The 24,099-nt window shown below is 39.5% G+C and overlaps 1 protein-coding gene across 3 annotated transcripts in view; it reads left to right on the top strand.

Annotated features, from left to right (window-relative positions):
• LOC116306931 (KICSTOR complex protein SZT2) overlaps positions 1-24,099 on the top strand; it is a 66,246-nt gene that overhangs the window by 9,711 nt on the left and 32,436 nt on the right. For all 3 annotated transcript variants that reach the window (XM_089030566.1, XM_089030564.1, XM_089030565.1), the window contains exons 19-42: positions 249-271; positions 582-656; positions 1,297-1,347; positions 2,203-2,355; positions 2,782-2,899; positions 3,887-4,065; positions 5,094-5,321; positions 5,744-5,822; positions 6,443-6,694; positions 8,208-8,460; positions 8,833-9,318; positions 9,843-10,834; positions 11,425-11,770; positions 12,187-12,448; positions 13,019-13,169; positions 13,928-15,048; positions 15,513-15,609; positions 16,572-16,716; positions 17,494-17,728; positions 18,338-18,524; positions 19,688-19,912; positions 20,555-20,786; positions 21,445-21,600; positions 22,081-23,440. In XM_089030566.1, coding sequence (XP_088886692.1) covers positions 249-271; positions 582-656; positions 1,297-1,347; positions 2,203-2,355; positions 2,782-2,899; positions 3,887-4,065; positions 5,094-5,321; positions 5,744-5,822; positions 6,443-6,694; positions 8,208-8,460; positions 8,833-9,318; positions 9,843-10,834; positions 11,425-11,770; positions 12,187-12,448; positions 13,019-13,169; positions 13,928-15,048; positions 15,513-15,609; positions 16,572-16,716; positions 17,494-17,728; positions 18,338-18,524; positions 19,688-19,912; positions 20,555-20,786; positions 21,445-21,600; positions 22,081-23,440 — 7,406 coding nt within the window. The remainder of the gene's footprint in view (positions 1-248; positions 272-581; positions 657-1,296; positions 1,348-2,202; positions 2,356-2,781; positions 2,900-3,886; positions 4,066-5,093; positions 5,322-5,743; positions 5,823-6,442; positions 6,695-8,207; positions 8,461-8,832; positions 9,319-9,842; positions 10,835-11,424; positions 11,771-12,186; positions 12,449-13,018; positions 13,170-13,927; positions 15,049-15,512; positions 15,610-16,571; positions 16,717-17,493; positions 17,729-18,337; positions 18,525-19,687; positions 19,913-20,554; positions 20,787-21,444; positions 21,601-22,080; positions 23,441-24,099) is intronic.

Genomic DNA, 24,099 nt, shown 5'->3' on the forward strand with positions numbered 1-24,099 from the left:
AAATCAACATGTGAGTTGATGTGAGTTGGTGTGCATAGAACATTGCTTGTAGCAGAGTGTGTCCAAGTGAACCAAATGTTCTCAATTAGTCCAAAAGTGCTAGAACAACTCGACACTTACACTGTAAACCTTCCCCACCCCCTGGGGAAGATATTATCTCTCACTAACAACTAAGTTAATGTAAAAAGTCCTTTTTTCATCCATCCAGAGTTACTAACACATTCAATTTTCTATGCTTCTTTCTGTAGGTGTTGTCAGTACAACATGAAAAGTAAGTTGGTTATCTTAATCGTCCATGTTGTGTTGATGTTGGTATAAAAATAATACATCCATCAGTTCTTAGGAAAGCAATTGAAATTAGGTGTATATAAAAGAGAAATTCTAGACTTCTTCTTTCCAACCGCACAAAATTTTGGTTTCACTGTAAACTTTTTCCCCGGGGCCCGGGACTTTTTGAGATCGATTTTCAACTTTGTTTCATTAAAAATAATTCCAGATGCTTGTAAAACAAGTTACTGTTGTAAATAGTTCTTTCGTGCGTATTTTTTCTGATCTCTGCTTTCTGTTTTATCTTATTTTAGAAAAATCTCAAAATCACAAGAATCTCAATTTGCTGTGTTTTGGAAGCCAGTATTGACCCTTGATACTACGACATGGTAAGAAAGGTTCCATTGAATAAGATTCAACTTTGGAACGACGCATAAGTTTCTCATGGTCCTTGAAACAGAGAACGAATTATAATTAAGATGTTGATTTTTATGGAAGGTGGAAAATAATAATAATAAATAATAATTTAATACTTATAGTGCGCATTTTTCATGTCGAAATAATCAAATGCGCCAAGTGGATTGCCTCCATAATACAATAATAACATTGGCGCAAGTGTTCAATTTTCATCTTTCTGACAAAAGTTTGTATATACACGTATGGTTACGGGAAAAAGGCGTACCGCCTAACTATACATTAACTTCAAATTCCAAGGGCGGATCCAGGGGGAGGGTCGGGGGGGTCGCGACCCCCCTGTCATTCCTGAGGTCAAATGGGCTTCCTGTGGTAAAAATGCGACTGGGATTCCTTTGCCCACAAAATTTACCCCTGAGACCCCCCCTTCAAAAAACCCTGGATCCGCCCTTGAATTCACGACACTTTTGAAAGCCTGTTGTTATGGTTCTTTTAATTTAAGCGTTAAAATTTTCCAGATTTACTAATCTTTAGATGCTTTCTGAGTAAAATCCATGAATCCTTATAATATTGCAAAATACATATTGTAGTTTATCAACTCATTGTATTTTGCAGGCAGCGATGGATGCACTGTCATCGGATAGGTCTTCTTCTGGAGCATGACATGTATGGAATACTTATATTCGTTTGTTCTGTTATGGTTGCCAGTCTAACGGGTTGGGGGGAGGGGGTCTTACCTATTTACCAGCCACAGTTGCTTTATAAAAAAGGATTAAAAGCTCTAAGAGATTTTCCTCAAGTGTTACGCTAATACATAAAACCAATTTGTGAAATGCATCGTTTTCTGATATGTGTGATGATGTCATCATTCATACGTAATTTAACACGTCCTATTTTATTTAAAAAAAAAGAAAATTGTGCATTTGGTCGGTTTGACCATAGTTAATAGAGGGGGATGGTTAGGAAACCTATTGTTATGAGGTCTTTGTTCGCTTATGAGGTTGAACCGGTCTTGACAGTGCACATTATGTTCGATTTATGCTCATCCGAAATTGCAAAATAAGCAAACATAAAGTTTGTCTATGGGATTGTTGTAAGGAATATTTAAATATCTCTTATAAATCTTTAAGTATTTTGAACTAGAAGCCAAAAGAAAGATTTTGGTCTGTTCACTCAGCCATTGCCAACAATGGTAAAACGATGGTAAAACAAAGGATTGTGCACGGTCACGCTTAAAAAAAGTGAACAATAACCTATAACAATAGGGTCACTTTCCTAACCTTTCCCCTCTATTAACTATGGTTTGACCCAAAAACAAGCTAAATTTTAACTGAGATGAATTGAAACAAAGTTAGATGGGAACGTTAATGGCGTCGCATCCTTAATTAACTAGAGACGTTAAAAGAGGAACACTAGTTTATCAGTTGAAGGCATTCCGTCAAGTGTTATCCTCTATAAACAAAGCTCTTTTATTATTCCTTTCAATAATAATCTAATATTATATATGTTTTTATCTTGCAGTCCCTTGCCTAAGAATCTCCATCTGCCTATCGGTAATGAACGCTTTCATTCAATTCAATGTCGAATGGCGCTTAGTTCGCTCAACTCTCTGTTACGTCAGATGAGCTCGTTTGTTCTTCTGGAAAATCATTCATACATCAAGTTTATTGAGGGGTGAGTTTTGCCCACTTTAGAAACGAGTATAAACAAGGCTTATTCCCATGACGAGAAAGAGCACATCAAAATTAACAGGTTTCTGTAGTTTGACTTTGATTGGCTAAGTAACAGCTAAATTATGAGCAATCAAAAACATCAAAAATTACAAAGACATTTATGTTTTATGTTAACGATCGTCCCCAGTAACCATACATTTCTTTGCAATTTTTGAGAAGTTTGGGAGGTTGCTACCCAAAATGTATGCAACCCGAAATCTTGAAACTCCAAAAATGTACTAATTTTGGATGTACTCTTTATTGTCATGGTGTTTATATAGGGTAATTCTAAAAACTCGTTCCCAGTCCTCCACTATTTCTTGAAGTTCAGCCTGTCAGATGGCGAAAAAATACCTAACTTTAGTATACTTGGGTGATATTGTTGCAGGGATACGCCAGAGAGTCCACCATCTTCGTTCTGTCTGATAAGAGTGTCGTCACGTGCCCCGTGTATTGTAATTAGGCTGGCCTTCCTAGGAGGTACACCAGGGAACGTTAGACACATGGTAAGAAATACTCGATACATTACTGACCGAAGAAACAAAAAACGCGCGCGCGTGCAGTGATAAAGCACTCGGAGATTAGGGTTTGATTTGGGTAGCATGGGTGGCGTTCGCGGCCAACGCGTCGCCTTTCACTGCTGTGAGTCCAACGGGTCGGGTCGCTGGTTCAAGTCCTGCGGTCGCCACATGTGAATTGAGTTTGTTTGATGTGTTGTTCTCTCCTATGCTACGAGGGTTTTCTCCGGGTTCTCCGGTTTCCTCCCTCCGTAAAAATCAACATGTGAGTTGAGCGGTTGTGTGCATAGAATATTAAATGTAGTGGTAGTGCGTGTGAGCGAAAAGTGTCACCAATTAGTGCGAAAGCGCTAGAACGACTAGACACTTAAATAAAAGTGATTTATTTATGTTTTTTTTAGCAAAACACGAAGCGCAGCGGAAAAAGGCATGAATAAAGCAAATTTTATGTGTTTGTGAAAAAATTAATAACTTTTTAAATCACGCGCGCATTTTTGGGCTCGAATATTATCGTCCATTACAACAATCAACCCCCGTACAGGGCTCTTCCGTGATGTTCCCTCCACACGCACTACGTGCAAGGGAGAGAACTACACACTCACATATGATTCAGTTTGAGCCGGGGTCGAACCTGGACCACAGCAGTGACCTATACCCTGACCGAGCCGTGTTCCATTAATGTTTGCGCTAATATGAATTCTACTCTGTTAAGCTGTCAATGTCGATGTTGCTTTCGCTGTCGCTGTCAATATGAATGAAAGCGCATTTTTTACGGCATATTTTATTTGTGCTGACCTTATTGACATATGATCCACAAAATATTTCATGTTTGGTATGCAACATGCGACATGTATCAAAACCTTCACCAACCTTTTCTTAAGTGGCTGTATATGTTCCTAACGAGATATGCCGTGAAAGACACGAAACAAACAAACAAAAAATCGCAGAATTGTGAAGATGTTTTTCCCTCTTCAGATAACTAAGGAGATCAGATCCAAACTAATTGAGGTAACAGCGCCAATTGGCCCTATCAGCAAAACGACAAAGATTCAAGTCAGCCAGAACAAAAGCAAAAAACGTGGAAGTCAGCGGCTAGCTGAAGAAAAGCCATGCGTTCTGGTGTTAGAAAAACCCTTAGAACGTGTTCTTGTTCGGTAAGTAGTCAAGGGATCGCGGTAGTGATAGTAATACCTTTTTTTACTTTTAACGTCACGGTTTTATAATTTACAATTATTTGTTAAGCCACGAGTCTTCGAGTGAGGTAAATATTTAACACTTATTTACTGGGACCGAGGGAAACAGTATGTTTTGTGGTCCCGAGGGAAACATCAGCGGTCGAAGGACCACAAAAATACTTCTTTCCCGAGGTCCCAGTAAATAAGTGCTTTATTATCATACCAAATGTCAAAGAGAATAAAACAAAAATGGAGAAATGAATAATGTTTCGTGAAAGAAAAAGTGTGAATAAATTTTGCAAACGAGCGCTCAAATGTGTTGCTTTCTGGTTTCCGGTCTTTATATTTTTTCAATCACGTGACTTCCGGTTTTGTTATTCCCAGTCCATAACATAATATTCCACTCCCAGAATGGTCGCCAGGAAACAGTCGAATTTCTTCACATTCACGTGACACACTCTCGACCAATAGAAATTGAGGAAAATTGAACTTTGACACTTGGTATATAATAATTACGGATATTCACTGATCCTGAGGCGAATAATTTTAGTATCTTTGTGATTTTTGAAAGAAAATAGACAACATTGGGGCTCATTTCTAAAACTTATATGAAATAATTTATATTTTGTGTTTTGAAAGCTGCGTGCAACCAAAAGGGCGTTAAAGAGTTTATTTCGTTTCTGACTTTCTTTTCCCAATAAACCCTTTTCGACTTCCAAATTACCGCTGTGTTTCTTGATTACAGACTCATTTACTCAGGCTAAGCCTCGATTTTGTGAAAAATATTTACGTGTTCCAGTCAAGGTCCGTCAAGTTTCAAAGTGCTCGTATTGTTGAAGTTGTGCATTCTTTACTTTGCCGTTGGTATTTGCGAGTAATTAGACACTGATTCGAGGCTAACCCTGTGCAAATGAGTCTGTAATCAAGAAACACAGCGGTAATTTCGATCTCGAAACTGGACTTTTCGCTCTGTTTCATTGTTATCCTTTCATTTCCTTTTGCAACAGTTACGATCGAGTTCCAGAAGATCTGTTCTTCCCGTACCCCGACGTTCTTTTATACTCAGTATACAGTACCAATACTGGTCTTCAGTATGCCAACAGAACCAATGATAACCATATGAAGGTATTATGTCATTACCTGTACCATCAACGATGGGTGTGGTCAGTACAGGAAGATGAGCCCAGTCATAGTAACGCTGAATTTGTTGCCAGAGTACTGACAACACTTACCAAGTAAGTGCATCTTAAAATAGTCTTATAGAGAAGTTTTCGCATGACTGTGAAAAGCTCAGTGCCGTAAGTGTGCCGTGCCGTGACCGTAATGCTTTCTACAATTTTAATTGGCTGATTTTTTCCCCGCGCAATGTGTGTGCCGTAGCCTTGGCGTGACCTTGTTCGCGCCGTGTTTATGCCGTGTTCTGGGTCTTCGATTGGAAGGAGAGTAAATTATCGAGCAATGTGATTGATTTGACGTATCCCTTGCCGGGTCACGACCGTATTCGTGCTGTGAGCTATTCACAGTCGTACGAAAACTGCTCTTTCATCAGACAATAGTAGTTCTTTTTTTCATCGAGGTTATCACATATGCTGTTAGGAAAAAACATTGGAAATTTTCCTAATAAGAAAGTTAATGATAAAAAATATTTGTTTTTCAGGCTACGCTTACAAGAGAAATTCAACATTGCGTGTAGCAATGCTGGCATTATAACTATGGCTAGGGAGATAAAAATGAAGGTATGTGGTGTGTTTCTTGTCCTTATGAGTCATTCCTCTTAGAAGTGTATGAAATTGCTCTTTTTTCATAGCATGCATTGGCTTTTACCTGGTTAATAGACCTTGCCTCAGAATCTATTCACCAAGAATACTCCGAAAAATTATCCGTTGCTCAAGGTTAACCTCGATTTTCCACTGAGGGCCGTGGAATTTCACAGTGTTCGTATTGTTGAAGTTATGCAGGATAGCGTGATGGTAAACTTGAACGCCCACCTTTCACTTCTGAGGTCCGGAGTTCGAATCCCAGTCTCCCCATGTTAGCTGAGTTGGTTGGTTCTCTTTCTGACTCCTAGAGTGTAGTTCCGGCCCTTCGGTTTTTCCTCCCTCCTCTCAAATCAGCCCTAACTAATTCCAAGTGGCTAGAGCTGTGCTCCGGGGTCATACATGGATTGTATGGTGGCTGCCAGAGGCACCTGCACATGCTTTCAGTTCGACCCCATTGAGTTGCTCCACTGCTGTACTTTGTGGTGGTGATTAGTTATGACAAGTATAACAATTTTTTTAAATATTTTTTGGCATTATACCTTTCCTACATGGCTGTACCCCTTCTGCCATAACCTATCTGTATTATTGTGTATCAGGATCACACGAGTAATAGTGGTCAGATATATCCCTGCATCGTACAATACGTCATGTTCCCGCCATACAGCAAACCAACCGCCAGTGCAGTAGAGGACTGGGTCGATGAAGGTAAAACTACATCACCTGATAACAAACAAAAGCTGCAAATGGTGACAGAGGTCTGGATCGAGCCTCAGTTTGGTGTCATAGTCAATGATGACAAAGCTCTTGAGTACTTGAATGGTCTGCAGTATTTTGAGGTCCCTCAAGCAGTAAGTGTTTATATAACAAAAAACGCTCAATCTTCTCGTACAATTCGGAATTTATAGGTACGAGTGATGTTTTGAAAATTTTCAAAATTCTCTACTTTCACATCCCCATAATCCTTTGCGTCTTTTGGGCGTATCCAGAGGGTAAAATCCCACTTATTTTGCTGAAGGCTGATCAGACAATGTGGACAATACCTTGTTTGGTATCCAAATATAAAATGAAGAAGTAAAAAAACAGAAAAAGATAGAAGCTTGAAGACGTTTAAGGTAAATTTTTAAACATTTTTTCGTAAGTCAATACATTTTCTGTAAGACCAAAACTCTTGATGATCTGTACACGCAAAAATAACTTGGAATAAACTGATAATCAGTATTGTACAGATAAAAGCAGGTATAGTATAAATTCAATTAAGAAACCTTTCAATTTGGGACAGTTTTTTGATTGGTTACCCCCCAAAGACGCAAGGTATTATGGGGATGTGAAAATAGAGAATAGGACAAGACTTTAGGAGAGTCTAATATTAGACTCATTCTGTAAGTCGGTGTTTTCGCTCTTTTGTCGATTCTTGAGCGACCACAAACCATAAAGAAGCGAAAACTGCGAGTTATGGAATCAGTCTAGTCCAATTTGAAAACTTTCAAAGCATCACGAGTATCTATCGATTCCGAATTGTACGAGAAGATCGTGCGATATTTTGGTTATACGCTACACAAATTTGAGCAATTTAATTGGGACTCTACAAAAGCACACCTAACCATTTAATTGTACTTCTCATGTCTAATCAGAACGGAATATTTTTGTTGAGTGTATTATGAACAGAAGATTTTTTTCAGTTTCTTTGTATTCCATTTAAGTGATATGAAACGTGTGCGCATGTCTCTGTATTGTGATGACAGACACGCTGCGAGCTGTAGAGAGCATGAGAGAAACAAGCTTAGGAACACTAGCTGTAGCTGAGTGCTTCTATTACTTTTCGAGTGATCTACAGCTCCCAGAGTCCCAGGGACATAAATATCCGTTATATATCGCTTTTATAAAATATTTGTGATCGAGAGCGTATTTCTGTCCTATGATATAAACACGGTAGCCAGCCAACCAGAGCGCGCGTTACTCTGTATATTTCAGATAATTTATTATAGATAATATCATCAGCCATTAGTGGTGCCATGCGATTCTCTTGGTGTGCTCGTAACATAGGGTTAAGGGATTTCTGTCGTTTCATTCCTGGATTCGGCTTGTGATTCGAGCTAGTTGGTTCTCTCCCTTGATCAATGGTTTTTATCCTTCCAAAAATCCAAAATGCCCCAACCGCCCTCTCCCTCTCTCCCAAGTGCCCTGACTTAGATCAGCATAGAGGTTCGGTTTCCGGCTACCATGAAACGAAGTATTGATTTATTTTAATACAAATATAAACAAGAAGTTAAGAAAAAATTGTTTCCAAAAGTAGGTTACTTCTACAAAGCAGCCTTCACCTTGAATATCACATGAATGTTCAACTTATCTCTTTTCCCTCAGATATTCGACATCGATTATAAATACGTTTCTGCTTTCCTGACATTCGAGCGAATATGGCGAATGTGTGACGACCAAGTGATCTGTGCACCATCATCTTCCAGCCCTAACACTCCTTCCATGCTTCCTGCTCCATCTCCAGACCGGAACTGGACTGTAGAAGCTGTTCCGTACTCGTTTGATCCCCTACTCCTGCTGCCAAAGAGTCGACAGGTTGAGATGGTCTTCTCGTCAATTCAGGAAAATACAATGCAAGGTAGGATATTTACGATATATGATACAAGGACTGTATCGTATATATTACTTAAAAGTAGCAAAAAAATCTAGAAAAACATTCAGTCGTTCATCCAGGGGATATTGGGATATGTACTCAGTAATGGTAGGGATTATATATCAGTGCGTACTACACGTAGAGATTCTTTTTTTAGGAGCCATCAGAAATTTATCATGTCAACCAACATGGCGACGACATTCGTGAGGACGACGTTGTGGAGGGGAGAGGGGGTGTAGGAAGGGCGCGCTTTTGCAGACAGCAGTTGTTGAACGAATTAAGTCAAATAAAATGCAGTAGAGAATTAATTTTTTTTGCCGTCTTTTTGCTAAACTAATCAACCTCTACGTATTCCAGACACCAACGGTCTCGGAGAGATGCCGAATGAAGTTCTTTTCAAACTTCTAATCGAAGACATGAACCGCTTTCACGACCGTGAGATCAAATTGACAGAGAAAAACTGCCGAGACCTGATGAAACACATCCTTAAAAGAGACAGACATAGCGTTCCAGTACCTTTCCTTGAATTCCTAAAATTAAGCAAAACAGAATCTAGTGAATCAAATGGTGACAGCGTTGAACACTGCAACTTGGACAAAAAACCTCTTATCAAATGGAGATGCTTTGCTCGCCCGGTTTCCGGTCTCGGTTACTTCCGCTTGATGTTGAGTTTTATTCCCGCAAGCTTAAAGTATGTAAAGATGTTCGGAAAGCAGAAACGAAATTCCTTCGGCGGGAAATCTAAAATCGATCCTGGCTTCAAGGATAATGGAAATGTCCTGGAAGGTGTAAGGGAGAGTCTTTCGAGGCGAAGTTTGACACCCATCATGGAAGGCGTGGAGAGTAAGTATCATACGATATAGATGTATGGGAGAGGAATGGAGGGATGTGAGTCAGAGGGCTGGAAATCGTGAATAGTGTATTCAGTAATCACAATTTCCATATGCTCAATTAAAAAATCATTGTAGAAGCTGAGACCGAAAGGTATTCGGGGAAATGACATCATCATCCTCTGATGTATTCATTTGAGATACAATGTTAATATGAAACATGACTTAAAAGCCTCTAAGCTTTCTGTCATTGCAACAATAAGCGAAATCGTAGTTTAAGAATCGTTTCCAGTGTGCATGCGATTTTATCCCTAATTTCTTTCCTTTCCTTCATTTTCCTCGCTTGACGTGTATGCTATAAATGCAGATTTCAATGAGAATATGTTCTTATGCCTCTTTTTAACACAATAATGAAAAAACGCAATGAAAATAAACGTAACGCTCATATCGGATATAATTAGGATTTTTTCGTAAAAGATAGAGCGAAAGTCCGCATAAATTCTAGTTAAACTTGAATAATGTTTCTCTGGCCCACAGAACGAAACCTGACACCCACTCCAGTGGCAGAAATAGAACAGAATCCATTTTTCCCTGATAAGCCACATTCTGTACCATTGACACTACAGACGGAGCTACAGTCCACAGATCTCACGAATGACAACATAGAGGAAGACAAAGCTGGATTTGATCCCAATCCAAGAAAAATGGCGGAATTAACCATTGATGTCCAACCTGAAAAAAATGTCAAGTTCAAAGAAGATGATAACGTACTTACTCCAACTGAAGAAAACGTATCTCCAATGGCACCCAATACACCCGGTTACGACGACGACTGGCTCTGTTATAGTATTCCTATATACTGCTACGATTGCCCTATGTCCACTTTGACCAACGTTGAACAAAAAAAGGAACCAGATGAAAGAACTGAGGAAATTAGAAAGCGAGAAGATATCTTTCAGGATTTCACACAGACTTCGCATGTTTTCGTGGACCCTTTTAGTCTAGAGGAAATCCCTAGAATGGCAGAGGGAAGGACACTTGGTCGATTTGGAACTTCGAAGGATCTTCTCTTGCACTGCAACGCTGTCCATGATATATTTTTCCGCTGTTTTGTGTCTAGTATTTTTACAAGCCTTCAAAGTGGCCATCAAATGAACATTAGGGACGTCCAATCAGCTGTCGATACTTGTGAAGAAAACTTCCTTGAAATTGATATAACAGAGTTTATTCGCCATCTTTGTGGTCACTTTTCAAACACTAGTCAACCCAAAACTTCAGACTCCGTAACATCCTCACTCCTGTTATGCCAGAAGACGCAATTCCCGATTTTCCAAGGGCGAGAATTCCAGGGATTTGGTTCTTTGCTGTTCTTGAAGACAGTCTTGAGTGACGTCTGTGAATCAGCTCCAGGCCTTCACCAGTCCATCAAGGAAAGGTTCATGGGTATCCTAGACAAGTATTTCAAAGCAATTCCAACAAGTGGAGATTTGTATTTCTATTGTCCACAGTCTGTTAACGTCACAAAAAAGGTAAATAACATAAAGGGGGCATCAGTAAATATTTGAACTTTTGTGTAGGGTCTAAACATTTTATTTTGATGAAAGCTGTTGTTGCAGGAGGGTCAAAATGAGGGCCATGAATTTTTTACTTAGTGAAGGGGGAAGACTACAGCTATTAAAAAAATATGCAACGCGAATCCCCCTCCCCTACCCAATGAAAAACCGCGAGCTTTTCCTTACATGAAACAAATGAGAAACAAATGAGAAACAAAAAGCAAAACCCAGTCGCAACTGAGAACTAAGGCTGATGAACTAAGAGCTTTGTTGTTGGATGTACTCCTTTTTTGATGCCAATAAAGGCCACTCCTTTTTTTACCACACTCGTCGTACAAAAGCTCCTGGTTATTGAAAGTCAAAGCAACTTTTTTCAGTTTATGGAGCAGTTTTCTTTCGGCTCGGTTGCAATACTAAGTAAAGATACCGACTTACTTGAGGCCACTTTGAAAGACGTTCCTATTTTAGTTTGTGTAACCCGTCTTTAAGTTTACAGCAAAATAGGGCATGCCTGTATGGCCATAGTTATTTCCTCACTAACAAAGTAACTATCATTTTAATTGCAGTCATGTACAAGTAGCAGTTTTGAACCAGAAGAGGACAAAGATGGCATTGGTTTCCAAGACAACTCTGACAAACTCAATGACGTTGATGACAAAAGTGACGAAGAAGTCTTTGGCGACACTTTTGTACTGATCCAAGATGATGACCAGGAGTACCCACTTTCTGATGACTCTGATTCAGATTTTGGATCCTCTTCTGAGGAGAGTGACTTCGGTGAGCTAGAAGACGACGACAAGAGTCTTAAAACACCACTGTTTTTACAACTGACATGCTCACTACGTGACAGAAGTACTATTGGTGGAGGAGCCATGACGCCTGTCTCTGTCAGCTCCTTGCCTGTCTGTATCGGTACGTCATTATATTTAAATGCGTCATTACCAAATTCTGCTTCAATTTGGAAGAAAGCACTTTTCTTATAAAACTTCCTTTGCGCTAGTCATATCCAGCGACTATATTTGTGTTTAGTATGGAGTATTTATAGAAAGGTTAAAACGGCTCGGTCTTGTATTTCAACGCAAATCCGAGCACCTGCGTTTTAACTGTTTTAAAAACCAACCACGCCCTAATTCTATTGTTTGATGGAGGTTTGAATTTCGATGGAAAACTTGTCCCGGGTTTTGAATTCAGCCCCGCTCTTTCCTGTTAGTATCATTGCTGAATTCAAAACCCGGGACAGGTTTTCCATCGAAATTCAAACCCAACGTGGTAGTTGGTTTTTAATTGTTATGTTGACTGTTAATCAAATGTTCTTTCTCGATCCCCAGGAGAAATCATAAGTCGTATGGAAGACGCAGATACATCGTTTGACCTCTTCAGTCCCTCCCTTAAAATAACTATTGATTTAAATTGTCTAACGCTGTCTCCTGAGGCAGACCATTCTGCTCTAAGATCAACCGCATCGCAGGAGTACCCGTTACGATCAAACTCCTTTTCTAGTGTTGGTTCCCCCCTCTCAATGTCCCCTCAAGAAAAGTTTGAATTCAAGCGCCAGGACTCCAAGACTGTTACGTCATATGACATAGATGGGTAAGTTTGTGCACTACTGCAGTACTTTCCGCACTGTGCGGTTATCAAGATTATACTATCAAAATCATGTTACACTGTCAATGACCATCTCAACTTACTGTGCTCACACTGTCCACAGTAATTGGTGAAAGCTATTGTAGTGTCCCTGGGGAAACGTCAATAAAATAAGATGGAAATAATCGAAAATACCATCAATGAGTGCCAAGCAATTTATTTAAAGGTGGCATTGTATTTTATATCATTAATATTCTTCCATTTTTTAAGGGTACAGTGCATACCATATATTCGTGAAAAAAGTTGTAAGAAAATAGACAAATTTGCACAAATTAAGTTCAGTAGGCCTCAGTAGAGGGACCGTAGTCCTGCGAAACTTTGCGCTAATTTGTACTGACGATTTTGATAGTTAATTTTTAGCTAATTTGTACCATTTTGTTAATTTTTTTACGGATATATAATATGCACCCTAACGATAATATTTCTAGACGTCCACGGTTTTTCGATTCGCAAGAAAAAAAGAGATTATATTAAGAAAACTATTTTTCTAAGTATTTTTCGTTTCTTCCTGATAAGGTTAAATGGTCCCGATCCCCTTCGTAGTCTTCCAAACCAGCAACGAGTTGCTATGAATATCACATGTGAGAACATTCAGTGGTTACTGCAAGATGAGGTCGTGTCTGAGTTACGTCACACTGGACCGTACACTACTGCCACTTTAGACAAGGTAATAATAAACATGTCAATGCCTTTTTACATTTTTTTCTCAATAAACTTTTTCGTTTGTTTGTTTGCTTGTTTGTTTGTTTGTTTGCTTGCTCTCTTGCTTGTTTGTTTGTTTGCTTGCTTGCTTGTTTGTTTGTTTGCTTGTTTGTTTGCTTGCTTGTATGTTTGTTTGCTCGTATGTTTTGTTTGCTTCTTTGCTTGTTTGTTTGCTTGTATGTTTGCTTGCTTGCTTGCTTGCTTGTTTGTTTGTTTGCTTCTTTGCTTGTTTGCTTGCTTGCTTGCTTGCTTGCTTGTTTGCTTGCTTGCTTGTTTGCTTGTTTGCTTGCTTGCTTGCTTGTTTGCTTGCTTGTTTGCTTGCTTGCTTGCTTGCTTGCTTGCTTGTTTGTTTGCTTGCTTGCTTGCTTGTTTGCTTGCTGCTTGCTTGTATGTTTGTTTGCTTGTTTATTGTTTGCTTCTTTGTTTGTTTGCTTTTTTATTTGTTTTTTTTCAGGTTTTCATTTGTTTGTTTGTTTGTTTGTTTATTCGTTCGTATGTTCGTTCGTTCGTTCTTTCGTTTCTCTTTGATTGCTTATCTATAAACCGCTTGCTGCAAGTTGACTTGCTCGTTTTTGCTTTCACTCTTTTTGATTTTAACTAGTTTGTTTTCTTATATTTGCATTCTATTCTTGAACACTTATTGACCTACTCAAATTTCATTGATTTCTGTATAACTGTTGACTCGCCTCATTTTAAAAGTTTGTTTCTTATATCTTTGTTAAGGTCGAGCGACATGTCCAAAAGTCAGTTAGTCATCCATTATGCATCTACAGAAACGTTCCACTGCAGTTCGTGTTCGGTGCTGAGCAAAGCATGGAGCTTTTCACCAAAGAAATCGAAGAGATTAAAATCCACCAGTATGAGATGAGTAAAGTGGATGACTATTACTACTTGACCTTGTCTGATGAAGACAGTGGCATGTCACAAGAGGATGAAAATGAGCAGTTGGATGGAGAAGAAGAATCAGGGAAAGAGCCTGAACCAAGTGATGATGCTGTGGTCGAAGATGATATGTTATCCAAGACCAAGTCATTCTTCAAAAGTGGATCAAATTCTACTGATATTACAGATGAACGTTCTTCTGGGCAAGACTCCAGTGCAGAGTGCCCATCTCGTTTGAAAATGAATGACAAGAAAAACTCTCCCACGAATCTGACCACTGATTCCCTGGAGGGGGAAGCCGGTCTTGGTCATGAAGAAGTTAGTGAAGTGTCAGGCACAGAGAGTGATTTCGATGAAAGAAGCGAAAGACACGCAAAACAAGAGGGCCCTGCTAACGATGAAACTTTATTCGAAGCAAATTCAACCAATATAAGTAAACAAGATGTGGACCGACCTGATGAATCGTTGTCTAGAGCCACCAAAGAACGACTACCGGTTAAAAAACCTACCAAGCAAGAATCCGAAGACAGCGACGCTGTTTTAACTCCAGTTGATTTATCACTGCCCCTGACTGTGTTAACGTCTCCTGAAGAAGATTCGTGTTGTGAACAGCTGGTTACGCCATTTAGCGAATTTCCAACTCCGGTAGTCACCACTTCCACACCTGTTACGATAAAAGAAGATCAAGATAAGTCTTTGGACAAGGAACAAGATTCTAGCAGTGTTATATCAGCCAATCATAAATCTGATATCTTGGACAAAGATCCAACCTTGTGTGTAGGTGATGCTGAAGATCAAGAAAAAGATTTTCCAGGAAAGAATGGTTGTGAACAACCTTCAAAAAGTCCCACGACGAGTCCAAGGATTCCAAGCAAACGTAGAGAGGACTCGTCAAAGAAGGTGAATTTCTGGCTCGTCCTTCGGCTCTGCGATAACTATGTGGACATCTATTTTCATGCAAGGTAAGAAGTGCTGCAGCAGATTTCGTGCGATTCTGAAAAACTAAGGTTTTTTTATGGGGGATTGATGACGTTTTTATTGGGGGGGGGGGAGGGCTGGGGGAATCGCAGTAAACGTCTTGCAAATGGTTGTAGCCCTCCCCCTTAAATCAGTAAGAAATCCATGGCCCCCCTATTAAGTCAACAAGGAACGTCAAACTAAAGAGGTTTGACCCTACACAACTTAAAAATTTTATTGATGACCCTTACCTCTGAAGTCTCGTCCCCCACCCCACCCCACCCCACCCAATAGAAAACTTGTCTTCCCTTAGAAGATTGTACAAAAAAATGCATTGTGGTCTAGCATTAGAAGAAAAAACTTTATATAAGGAACCACACCCATACCCTCGTCACCTACTTTTTGTCTTAGATTTTCTCGACTTAACACACTTTTCAGTGAATGATTATCCTTGATTATATTCCTACAGACATTCTGAATATACCAAGATGTCATCTACGCAAGCTGAAGGTCTCATAGAAACAGTAACCAATGCTATCCATGAGAAGTGTCGTACTGTCAACCAGGTAAGCCGGAGTCCATTACTCTGATTATTTATTGTAATTTTTTATTATTTATGATAATATTTGCAATTAATAAAGTGTATGATCATGTTGCTTGAGAGTGATGATTCTTGAGACTTGAAAACATTTAATACCAAGTGCGTTTGGTCTTCTCTGAGTAACGATGATCATGGTGGTTGTGATGTTGGTGGTGATGATGGTGATGATGATGATGATGATGATGTTGGTGGTGATGATAATGGTGATGATGATGATATTGAACGATATCAATAGACCTCTTACAGCACGTCAGAATGCAGCTCAATTTGGAGGACGTAACAATAGGGTTCCAATTCTCAGGAGATTTAAATTATTTGTTTTGCTCTCCAAATTGAGCTGCTTTGACTTCACATGCAAGAGGTCTATATGATAGTAATGAGATAGTAATGAAGATGATGACTTTTTCAAATTGTTAGGTATGATAATGCGTGAAATTGATGATGTGCGACGACATTGTATAATAATAATAATGGAACTTATATAGCGCACATATCAAAATTCATGGCGCTTCACAATAAGAAATAAAATAAATACCAGACGTATGTTACAATATTAATGAAATGTCATAGTTCATTGATGTTCACTTTGAACCAGAGGAGACAAAGTTCTTGAACAAATGAGTTTTCAGTTCATTTTTAAATAATTGGATTGAAGAACTTTTCCTAATTGGAAGTGGGAGGTCATTGCACAGTTTAGGGCCAGCAACGTAAAAAGATCTGTCACCATAGGTCACCAGACGAGATCTTTTTTCTTCTAGATACTCCATGGTTGTAGATCTGAGAGTGCGCAAATTTTTCCTCGGTTTTATAGCATCATGATTTTTAATGACAATGCTTGCGTGGCCAATTCAGTTATACAAGACCATGAATGATGATGGGCGATAACAATGATATATCTTAATGATCATGACGGCGATTTTCTTTCAGCAAATGCTGCTCCAGGATCTCTACGACACCAAAATGTGCAACTCTCTCCTGTTTCCTGAAGCAGACGAAGACATATGGAAACATGAAGACCTGAGAATGTCTGTGTCACCTACGGGTGTTTACATCAGTAAAAGTGATGGTAGTGGTGAGTATTTCACAGCGAGTTTAGGCCCCGTCCACAAGTATCCAGATATTTTTCAAATTAAAAAAAAAATCGTCGTGGATTGGCTTTCCGTCAACGCCACTTTTCGAAAACGGATACGTGTGGACGATGACGAAAACGATTCAAGGACGTTAAGTGTGGACAAGATTTTTTCGTTGTTGAAAACGGGTTTAATAAATCCGTTTTCAAAAATATCCGGATACGTATAGACGGGGCCTTTTTCCCTCGGCTTACATTTACTAGGGCATGCAAGCTGGGTATGCAGGGTGTAGGGAGAAATGGTTGGCCAGGGTGAGAAGATTTCATGACGTCAATAATCATAGCAATTTGATTGAAGGGAAGGGGGTCAATGTAATGAATTGCCCTATTTCACTATGACGTCACTGCTTGTTTATGTGGGGGATAGAATCGCCAAATCCAATAGAAAATTCAATAAAATTTGCTCCTAGCGAAACAGTTTAATCTAAAATGGCCTGGTTTTCAGAAATAATAGGGGTTACATGTACTAAAAAATATTCTGAGCGTTTGCTGGCTATTCTACTTCTCTTCGTGGATTGATACGGGTTTTAGAACAATTTTCGGTGAATTTGCGTTGATTTGACCCCCTCCGACGACCATGATCCTTTGCGTTTAAACAATAGATTGTTTTGATGTGACGTCATAGTGAAATAGGGCAATTGAAAAGTTATTTGTACCGAGTTTTGCCCTTCTGTCTGTAGTAATTTGATTTTTTTAACCTATCTTCGTTGTATTCTGTAGGTTACCTTGGTCGTTACGTACAGGGCGAATTCATCTTCCAACCTGGTCACTTCCAATGCCTAAGTCAATGGTACAGACACCTGACGTTTCATCCACGTCTCCAAGATCCCGCGGGACGCGCGTGCAATTCCCTCGGGTGGAAAATAATTCGAGGTGTTTTGGATCGATTTGGCATCAAGAATAGAAGAGACATGTTTGTCTATAAGGAAAGCAGTGGACGGATATTCTATATGAGGTACCCTTATTTTCCACGTCGTGATTTCACTACCATCATCGTTGTTATCATCATCATTATAACAACATTAATATCATCAAGAAGCAAATTTTTTTCGGATTCAATATTCCATCTTGTGCGGTTGCTACTGTTGACATTTCTAATTCTATTCACACTATGTCTTAGACGTTTTCTCAAGGCTGCGTGCACATCCAAATTTAAGGAACTTGACGGGCCACAATACCAGAACACGAGTATTATCATCCATTGCTATGAAATTTTTTAATAACAATTCATAAAATCGATTATTCTCCTCTTTAAATATAAAACTGGCTTCTCAATTTTATTGAATTTGCGTTTTTCAATTTTATGGCCCGTCAAGTTTGATGCCTTGAGAAAAGGGTCTATAGGAATGTAAATGAATAACTGAACATGAAGGTATGTGTTTGCCCAAAGCAGGTCATTTAGAACGAGATGCTTTATAGTTCAACCGATTAAAACCAAGCAATAGGTTAACTAGACGATCCTTTCACTACATGCATAGACTGTTACATGTCGACATGATTTAATTTTCCTAGAGAATCCGTTCTAATACGCTTTACTGATCATAATTTTTATTTCTCTTGACAGGTTGCTAGAGTCCCTCTGCGTCACTGACCAGTCCCAGTTTCCCAGTGATGAACTCATCCAAGACACAGATGACGAAGATAGACAGTCTCGTGACGAAGCCCTATCCAACACTTCACTAATTGGTTCTAGGACCTCATCGCGAATGTCCCTCTCGAAAGTGGGCCAAGAACAGGATGAGGACGTCAGTGTAAGAATAGGAACCTTAAGCTGCAGGACGGCAACTTGGGCGACAACGTCGGCGAAATTGAGGCGCTTCAACCTTCTATTGTATTATTATTTCGTGTTTACCCAGAAATTTACTCAATAAGCATCCCCGTTTTAAAGTGAAATGACGTCTTTTGGGAGCGCTTTACTCATAACAAAAATCAGCAAAGATAAGCTTTTGGCGTAGCCGTTCTCTTTACTACGTAAAAATAGGACATTTCACGTCTTACTTTCAACATAAGACGGTAATGATGCACAGTATTTCGTACATTCCAACGAGTATCTATTGAATAGCGCAATTCGTGCTATTGTATGCTTGCCGTCGTCGTCGTCGTTGCCGTCCTGCAGTTTAAAGGGCCCTAATGTCGACAGCAACTCCTATTTTCACACGGAAGCGAGCTTACCTTAACCCTAACTGAGAACATAGTTAATAGATTAACTGTGCCGAGAATAATGATGCTGATAGTCTAATGCATTGCCAAAAATATGCCAAAAGTGCCTGAATGCTAAATGTGGTGGTCTCAATTCTACAAGGGAGTCTTTCCGGCGCAACACATAAAACTGAGCATTCTCTACTTTCACATCCCCATAATGCCTTGCGTTTTTGGGGGTAACCAATCAAAAAACTGTCCCAAATTGAAAAGTTTCTTAATTGAATTCATACTATACCTGCTTTTATCTGTACAATACTGATTATCAGTTTATTCCAAGTTATTTTTGCGTGTACAGATCATCAAGAGTTTTGGTCTTACAGAAAATGTATTGACTTGCGAAAAAATGTTTAAAATTTACTTTAAACGTCTTCAAGCTTTTATCTTTTTCTGTTTTTTACTTCTTCATTTTATATTTGGATACCAAACAAGGTATTGTCAACATTGTCTGATCAGCCTTCAGTAAAATAAGTGGGTTTTTACCCTCTGGTTACCCCCCAAAAACGCAAAGTATTATGGGAATGTGAAAGTAGAGAATCGCAAAATTGAAATTGAAAAAAAAAATTCTGAAAAAGCCATGGGGATCGGGATCTGAGTCCAAACATAGAAATCGAAATGAACATTAACATGATTTAGGTTTTCTTGTGAGAAGAATGAGAGTATTCTAGTGCTTAAACTGGTAGCTTATTCAGGACTTTTGTCTTCCTTGTTTTAGGAACCAAGATCGAACAATAAAAGGCTAACGGTTGGCCTCCCATTTGGTGACAAAGTAGAACAAAGTATCGCCCTGCATGTGTATGGGGTAGACGAACCTGGCACAGAAATAACCGTGGATTTGATTGAAGTACTGAACAATCGTCTGAATGACGCCACTCTTGATAACCTTGCTTTCCTGCTCTCTAGGAATCCTAACAGCAAACTCAACTACTCGGATGTTAGGGTAAGGTTATCACTTCACATTCATTATCATCAGTTTTTATTAGTAATTACAGGAGCATCACAAACACTGACCAGCATCATCAGCAAAAGCAGAAATTTACAATAATGTGCACTGTAGCATATAGGCCATATTTAACTGCTACCACTATCACCACCACCATCATCACCATCACCATACCGCCAACATCACCACCTCGATCCACCATGATCACTACCATTATCACTATCAACACCATCATCTTCATCACCATGCCACCAACAACACCACCTCGATCCACCATGATCACTACAATTATCACTATCACCACCATTATCATCATCTTCATCACCATCGCCATCATCATCAAGGTCAACATCGTCATCATCATTGTCATCATCATCATCATGATCAACATCGTCATTATCATCATCATCAACATCATCCACATCGCCATCATCATCTTCTTCTTCGTCATGATCAACATCATCCTCACCAACACCATAACCAAAATACTCTCATCATAGACATCATCGTCACCGCCATCACCCGCAGCATCAGTATAGTCAAATCATTATCTCGTTCTTCGCCATCATCGTGCATATGTTCTGTCATGTAGTATATGATCCACATGGTAATATATGATGTTTTATTGCTCTCTTGCAGTTCATTCAGCCGCCAGGCAAACTACCCAATGCTAAACTAGCCGTCGTAATCCCACCTCTAGACATGGGCTACATTTACCCTTTCTTTTACTACCTGAAACAAAACCTTCTTCAAGTGCTTCACATCCCGAGGTACGCGGACTTGAAACCACGTCAACAGTTTAGAGACCCAGAGGATAACGGGACGTGTGAGATCTTTCTTTACAATCGACCTCACTCCTCTGGTGGCAAAGGTATTTTGTTCAAATTTATTGCTAGCAATATATTATTTTCAAGGCATACATTACTCACTTACAACACGTACACGGTACGACATGCCGTAGCATTAAAATAGTTTTTTACTGTCTTCCACAACACGTATTTACGGTTAAGGGTAAGATATGGTAAGGGTACAGTATGACTACGAATTGGCCTTATCGTTTCCCACTCATACGAAAATCGCTCTAACATTTTTTCACGATGCTAGATATACTCTTCCCAGTAGACAGAGGCAGTTGTGATTTTTTGTCGCCTTCGTAGCGTCTGTTATGTTAATTAGAAGTGCCTTTCAAATCGTCCACGTGATGCCAATGTTGTACCATGTGGACAAGTTTTTTTACGCCACGTGATAAAAACGTGACTGCACTTAGGTCACGTGTTGTAAAAAACGTGTCCACGTGGTACAACATTGGCATCACGTGGACGATTTGAAAGGCACTTGCGGATGCTACGAAGGTGAGAAAAGATCACAACTGCCTGGGTCTATGATGAATAGTAAATAATAATACAAAACGTTTACGTTTTGGCCATTAATCTTCTTGTTCCTCCTCCAAAGTTCTCGGCATTAATGGTTTAGTGATGGTTTACCAAAGCACAACCAAACTTGAAACCACTATATTGGTATTTTTTTAGGATTGGCATGTATTTCCATGAAAGTTGTGGACAGAAATCAAGATCCAGTCCATTTCACCGTTGCTAGGATACCGTCCATCAATGTTGATCACTTGGATCGAAACTTTTACGAGGAGCTAACAAGAGTCAATATGCTGTCAGACGATACATATCTAGGTAAACGCTCTGTCTCAGGAATATATATGGAATCATACTCTTGCTTTTAGCCGCATTATTTGTTTTGAACCCATGATGGTTACTTGAGAAAAACGTTTGCGCATGCGTGCCTTTCGGAGAAAAGTTTTGTGGGAAAATAAATATTCGTTTTCAAGAAAGAAAAATAATATTAAAATAAAAAAGTTATTATTTAAAATATAGAAAAAATTATACCTATATCTATATATCTATTAATAGAGTTAAACTATATTGAATTTCTTATGTGAAATATATATATAATAAGATAAATATTTAAGAATAAATAGCTGTCGACTCGCGAGCTGCACATAGCTTTGGCCAAATATGTGGTCCTAAATACCTAATAGAATGTTTGCCATAACTCACAGTAGTTTTCCCCTAGTTGACAGAATAATACTAAAGATACTCCCAGCATTATGTATGTTAATTGTACGTTTAGGTAAACGATTCGTTCTTTTTCAGATGACAACTGTATCATCCAGTTCTCAGTGTGGGAACGTGGTAACATTGGACTCGATGATCAACTGGGTAAACAACTAAAGTGCATCACCCAACATGCGTTATGTGACCTCCTTATGGAATATCTGTTGCTTCCTGCGCCTCTCTCATCCATTCCTCCAGAGTACCAGATTGATATCAGCTATCGTCTCAGGTCTCTTTCTGAGCCGCCTACACCTTCTTCTATTTCTCCTTCGTCGAAGGCGCTTAGGCCCGATACACCAAAGCTAGATTTAGAACAGAATAAAGCACAGAAAGACAGTGAAAGCCAAGAGATTTCTAGTGGAACTCCTCCGCAGCTTCTAACACGGAAAATATCATCGGATAGCATCAAAAGTGCGCCAGGACACCGCAGGACACCATCCTCTGAAAGTCAGGGCAAAGAGTTCAAAACGTTTCTGGAGAAACAAGGTTTTAAAGGACACAGGCGATCGAAATCTACAGAAATACGTGGAAAGAGCTACATAATACATCAACGAACAAACACATACGATGGCCAAGAGAAATTCTATTCTCATAGTAAAGCCGCCCATGCTTGCCTTCCTGGCGATGCTACGACTATTTCTCATGAGTCACTACCTTCGCAGGGCGATATCGCACAACCAAAGCGAAAATTAGTTTATTCTGGAAAAGAGATACTTAGTAATGAAGACATTGCCAAAAACAAGAAAACCACACCAATAGACATTGTTTCTAAGGCAGATACAAAGGATGATATGAATATTGCAGCAAGCTTGGAAATGGCAAGCGAGGCTCAAGAAGTCGCGAATGATGATACCGATGGTACTCAAGCTGATCAAACATTGCCGGCTAAAGAAGAAGACGGTCTTTCGTTGGGAAGTCAAAGCATGGAAAACTATTTTTCCGAGCCGTCACGTGACACGGCCCCACGAGACTCACCGTCACGTGGTGTGACTCCTGATTGTACAGAAACTCCCATGAGGAAAGAGGATTCTTGCCTAGAGCTTGTTTCAACGTTCGAAACTTTGAGTCACCAAGAAATACTGGAATCGCAAGAATATGCATCCCAACCTTCGACTCCATCAGCCGAAGAAAAACAATTTCAGGTTCCCACCAAGACAACTGACAAGACTTCGCCTGAAAGTTCTCGGCCTCTGTCGTCCGAAGTAAAGCATCGGGGAGGAGACGCCTCAACTTTTAGCCCTCTTTCAAAGAGTGTTAATGTTACTCCACTGTTGATGCCAACCCTGAAAGATGGACACGAAACATGGCAAGATTTGGAGCGTAGAAGAAGAACGCTACAAGAAAAATTGAAGAAGAGAATGCAGTACGAAGATGGAGAGAGAGGAGAGCTGCATCCAAAGTAAGTAGATCCGGCAATAATTTTTGCAGACCAATTTACTATTAAGCCTTTTTTAAAATCTCAAAACCTAGTATCTTGTACCAAGTAGAAATGTCGGCATCTTATTCAGCGACCAAAGCCATGTCGTATTAGTGACCACCTTTATAGTCATTAGGGACCTTAAGCTGCAGGACGGCAACGACGACGACGACGGCAAACATACAATAGCACTAATTTCGCTATTCAATAGATACTCGTTGGAATGTACGAAATATCGTGCAACATTGCCGTGTTATGCTGTAAGTAAGACGTGAAATGTCCTATTTTTACGTACTAAAGAGAACGGCTACGCCAAAAGCTTATCTTTGCTGATTTTCGTTATAAGTAAAGCGCTCCCAAAAGACGCCATTTTACTCTAAAACGGGGATGCTTATTGAATAAAATGCTAGGTAAACACGAAATAATAATACAATAGAAGGTTGAAGCGCTTCAATTTTACCGACGTTGTCGCCCAAGTTGCCGTCCTGCAGCTTAAGGTCCCTATTATGGTAAGCACGGTATAGGTGTAGCGGTGACAGCACTCACCTCTCACCACTGTGACCCGGGTTCGATTCTCGGGCTATGGGAGTAGGATTGTCTGTGGAATCCACTGTTAATCCCATTATTTATTATTTATTATT

Source organism: Actinia tenebrosa, unplaced genomic scaffold (genome assembly GCF_029948245.1).
Source record: "Actinia tenebrosa isolate PJP-AT-01 unplaced genomic scaffold, QUT_ActTen_1.0 PGA_scaffold15__27_contigs__length_11533743, whole genome shotgun sequence".
NCBI classification, from domain to species: Eukaryota; Metazoa; Cnidaria; class Anthozoa; order Actiniaria; family Actiniidae; genus Actinia; species Actinia tenebrosa.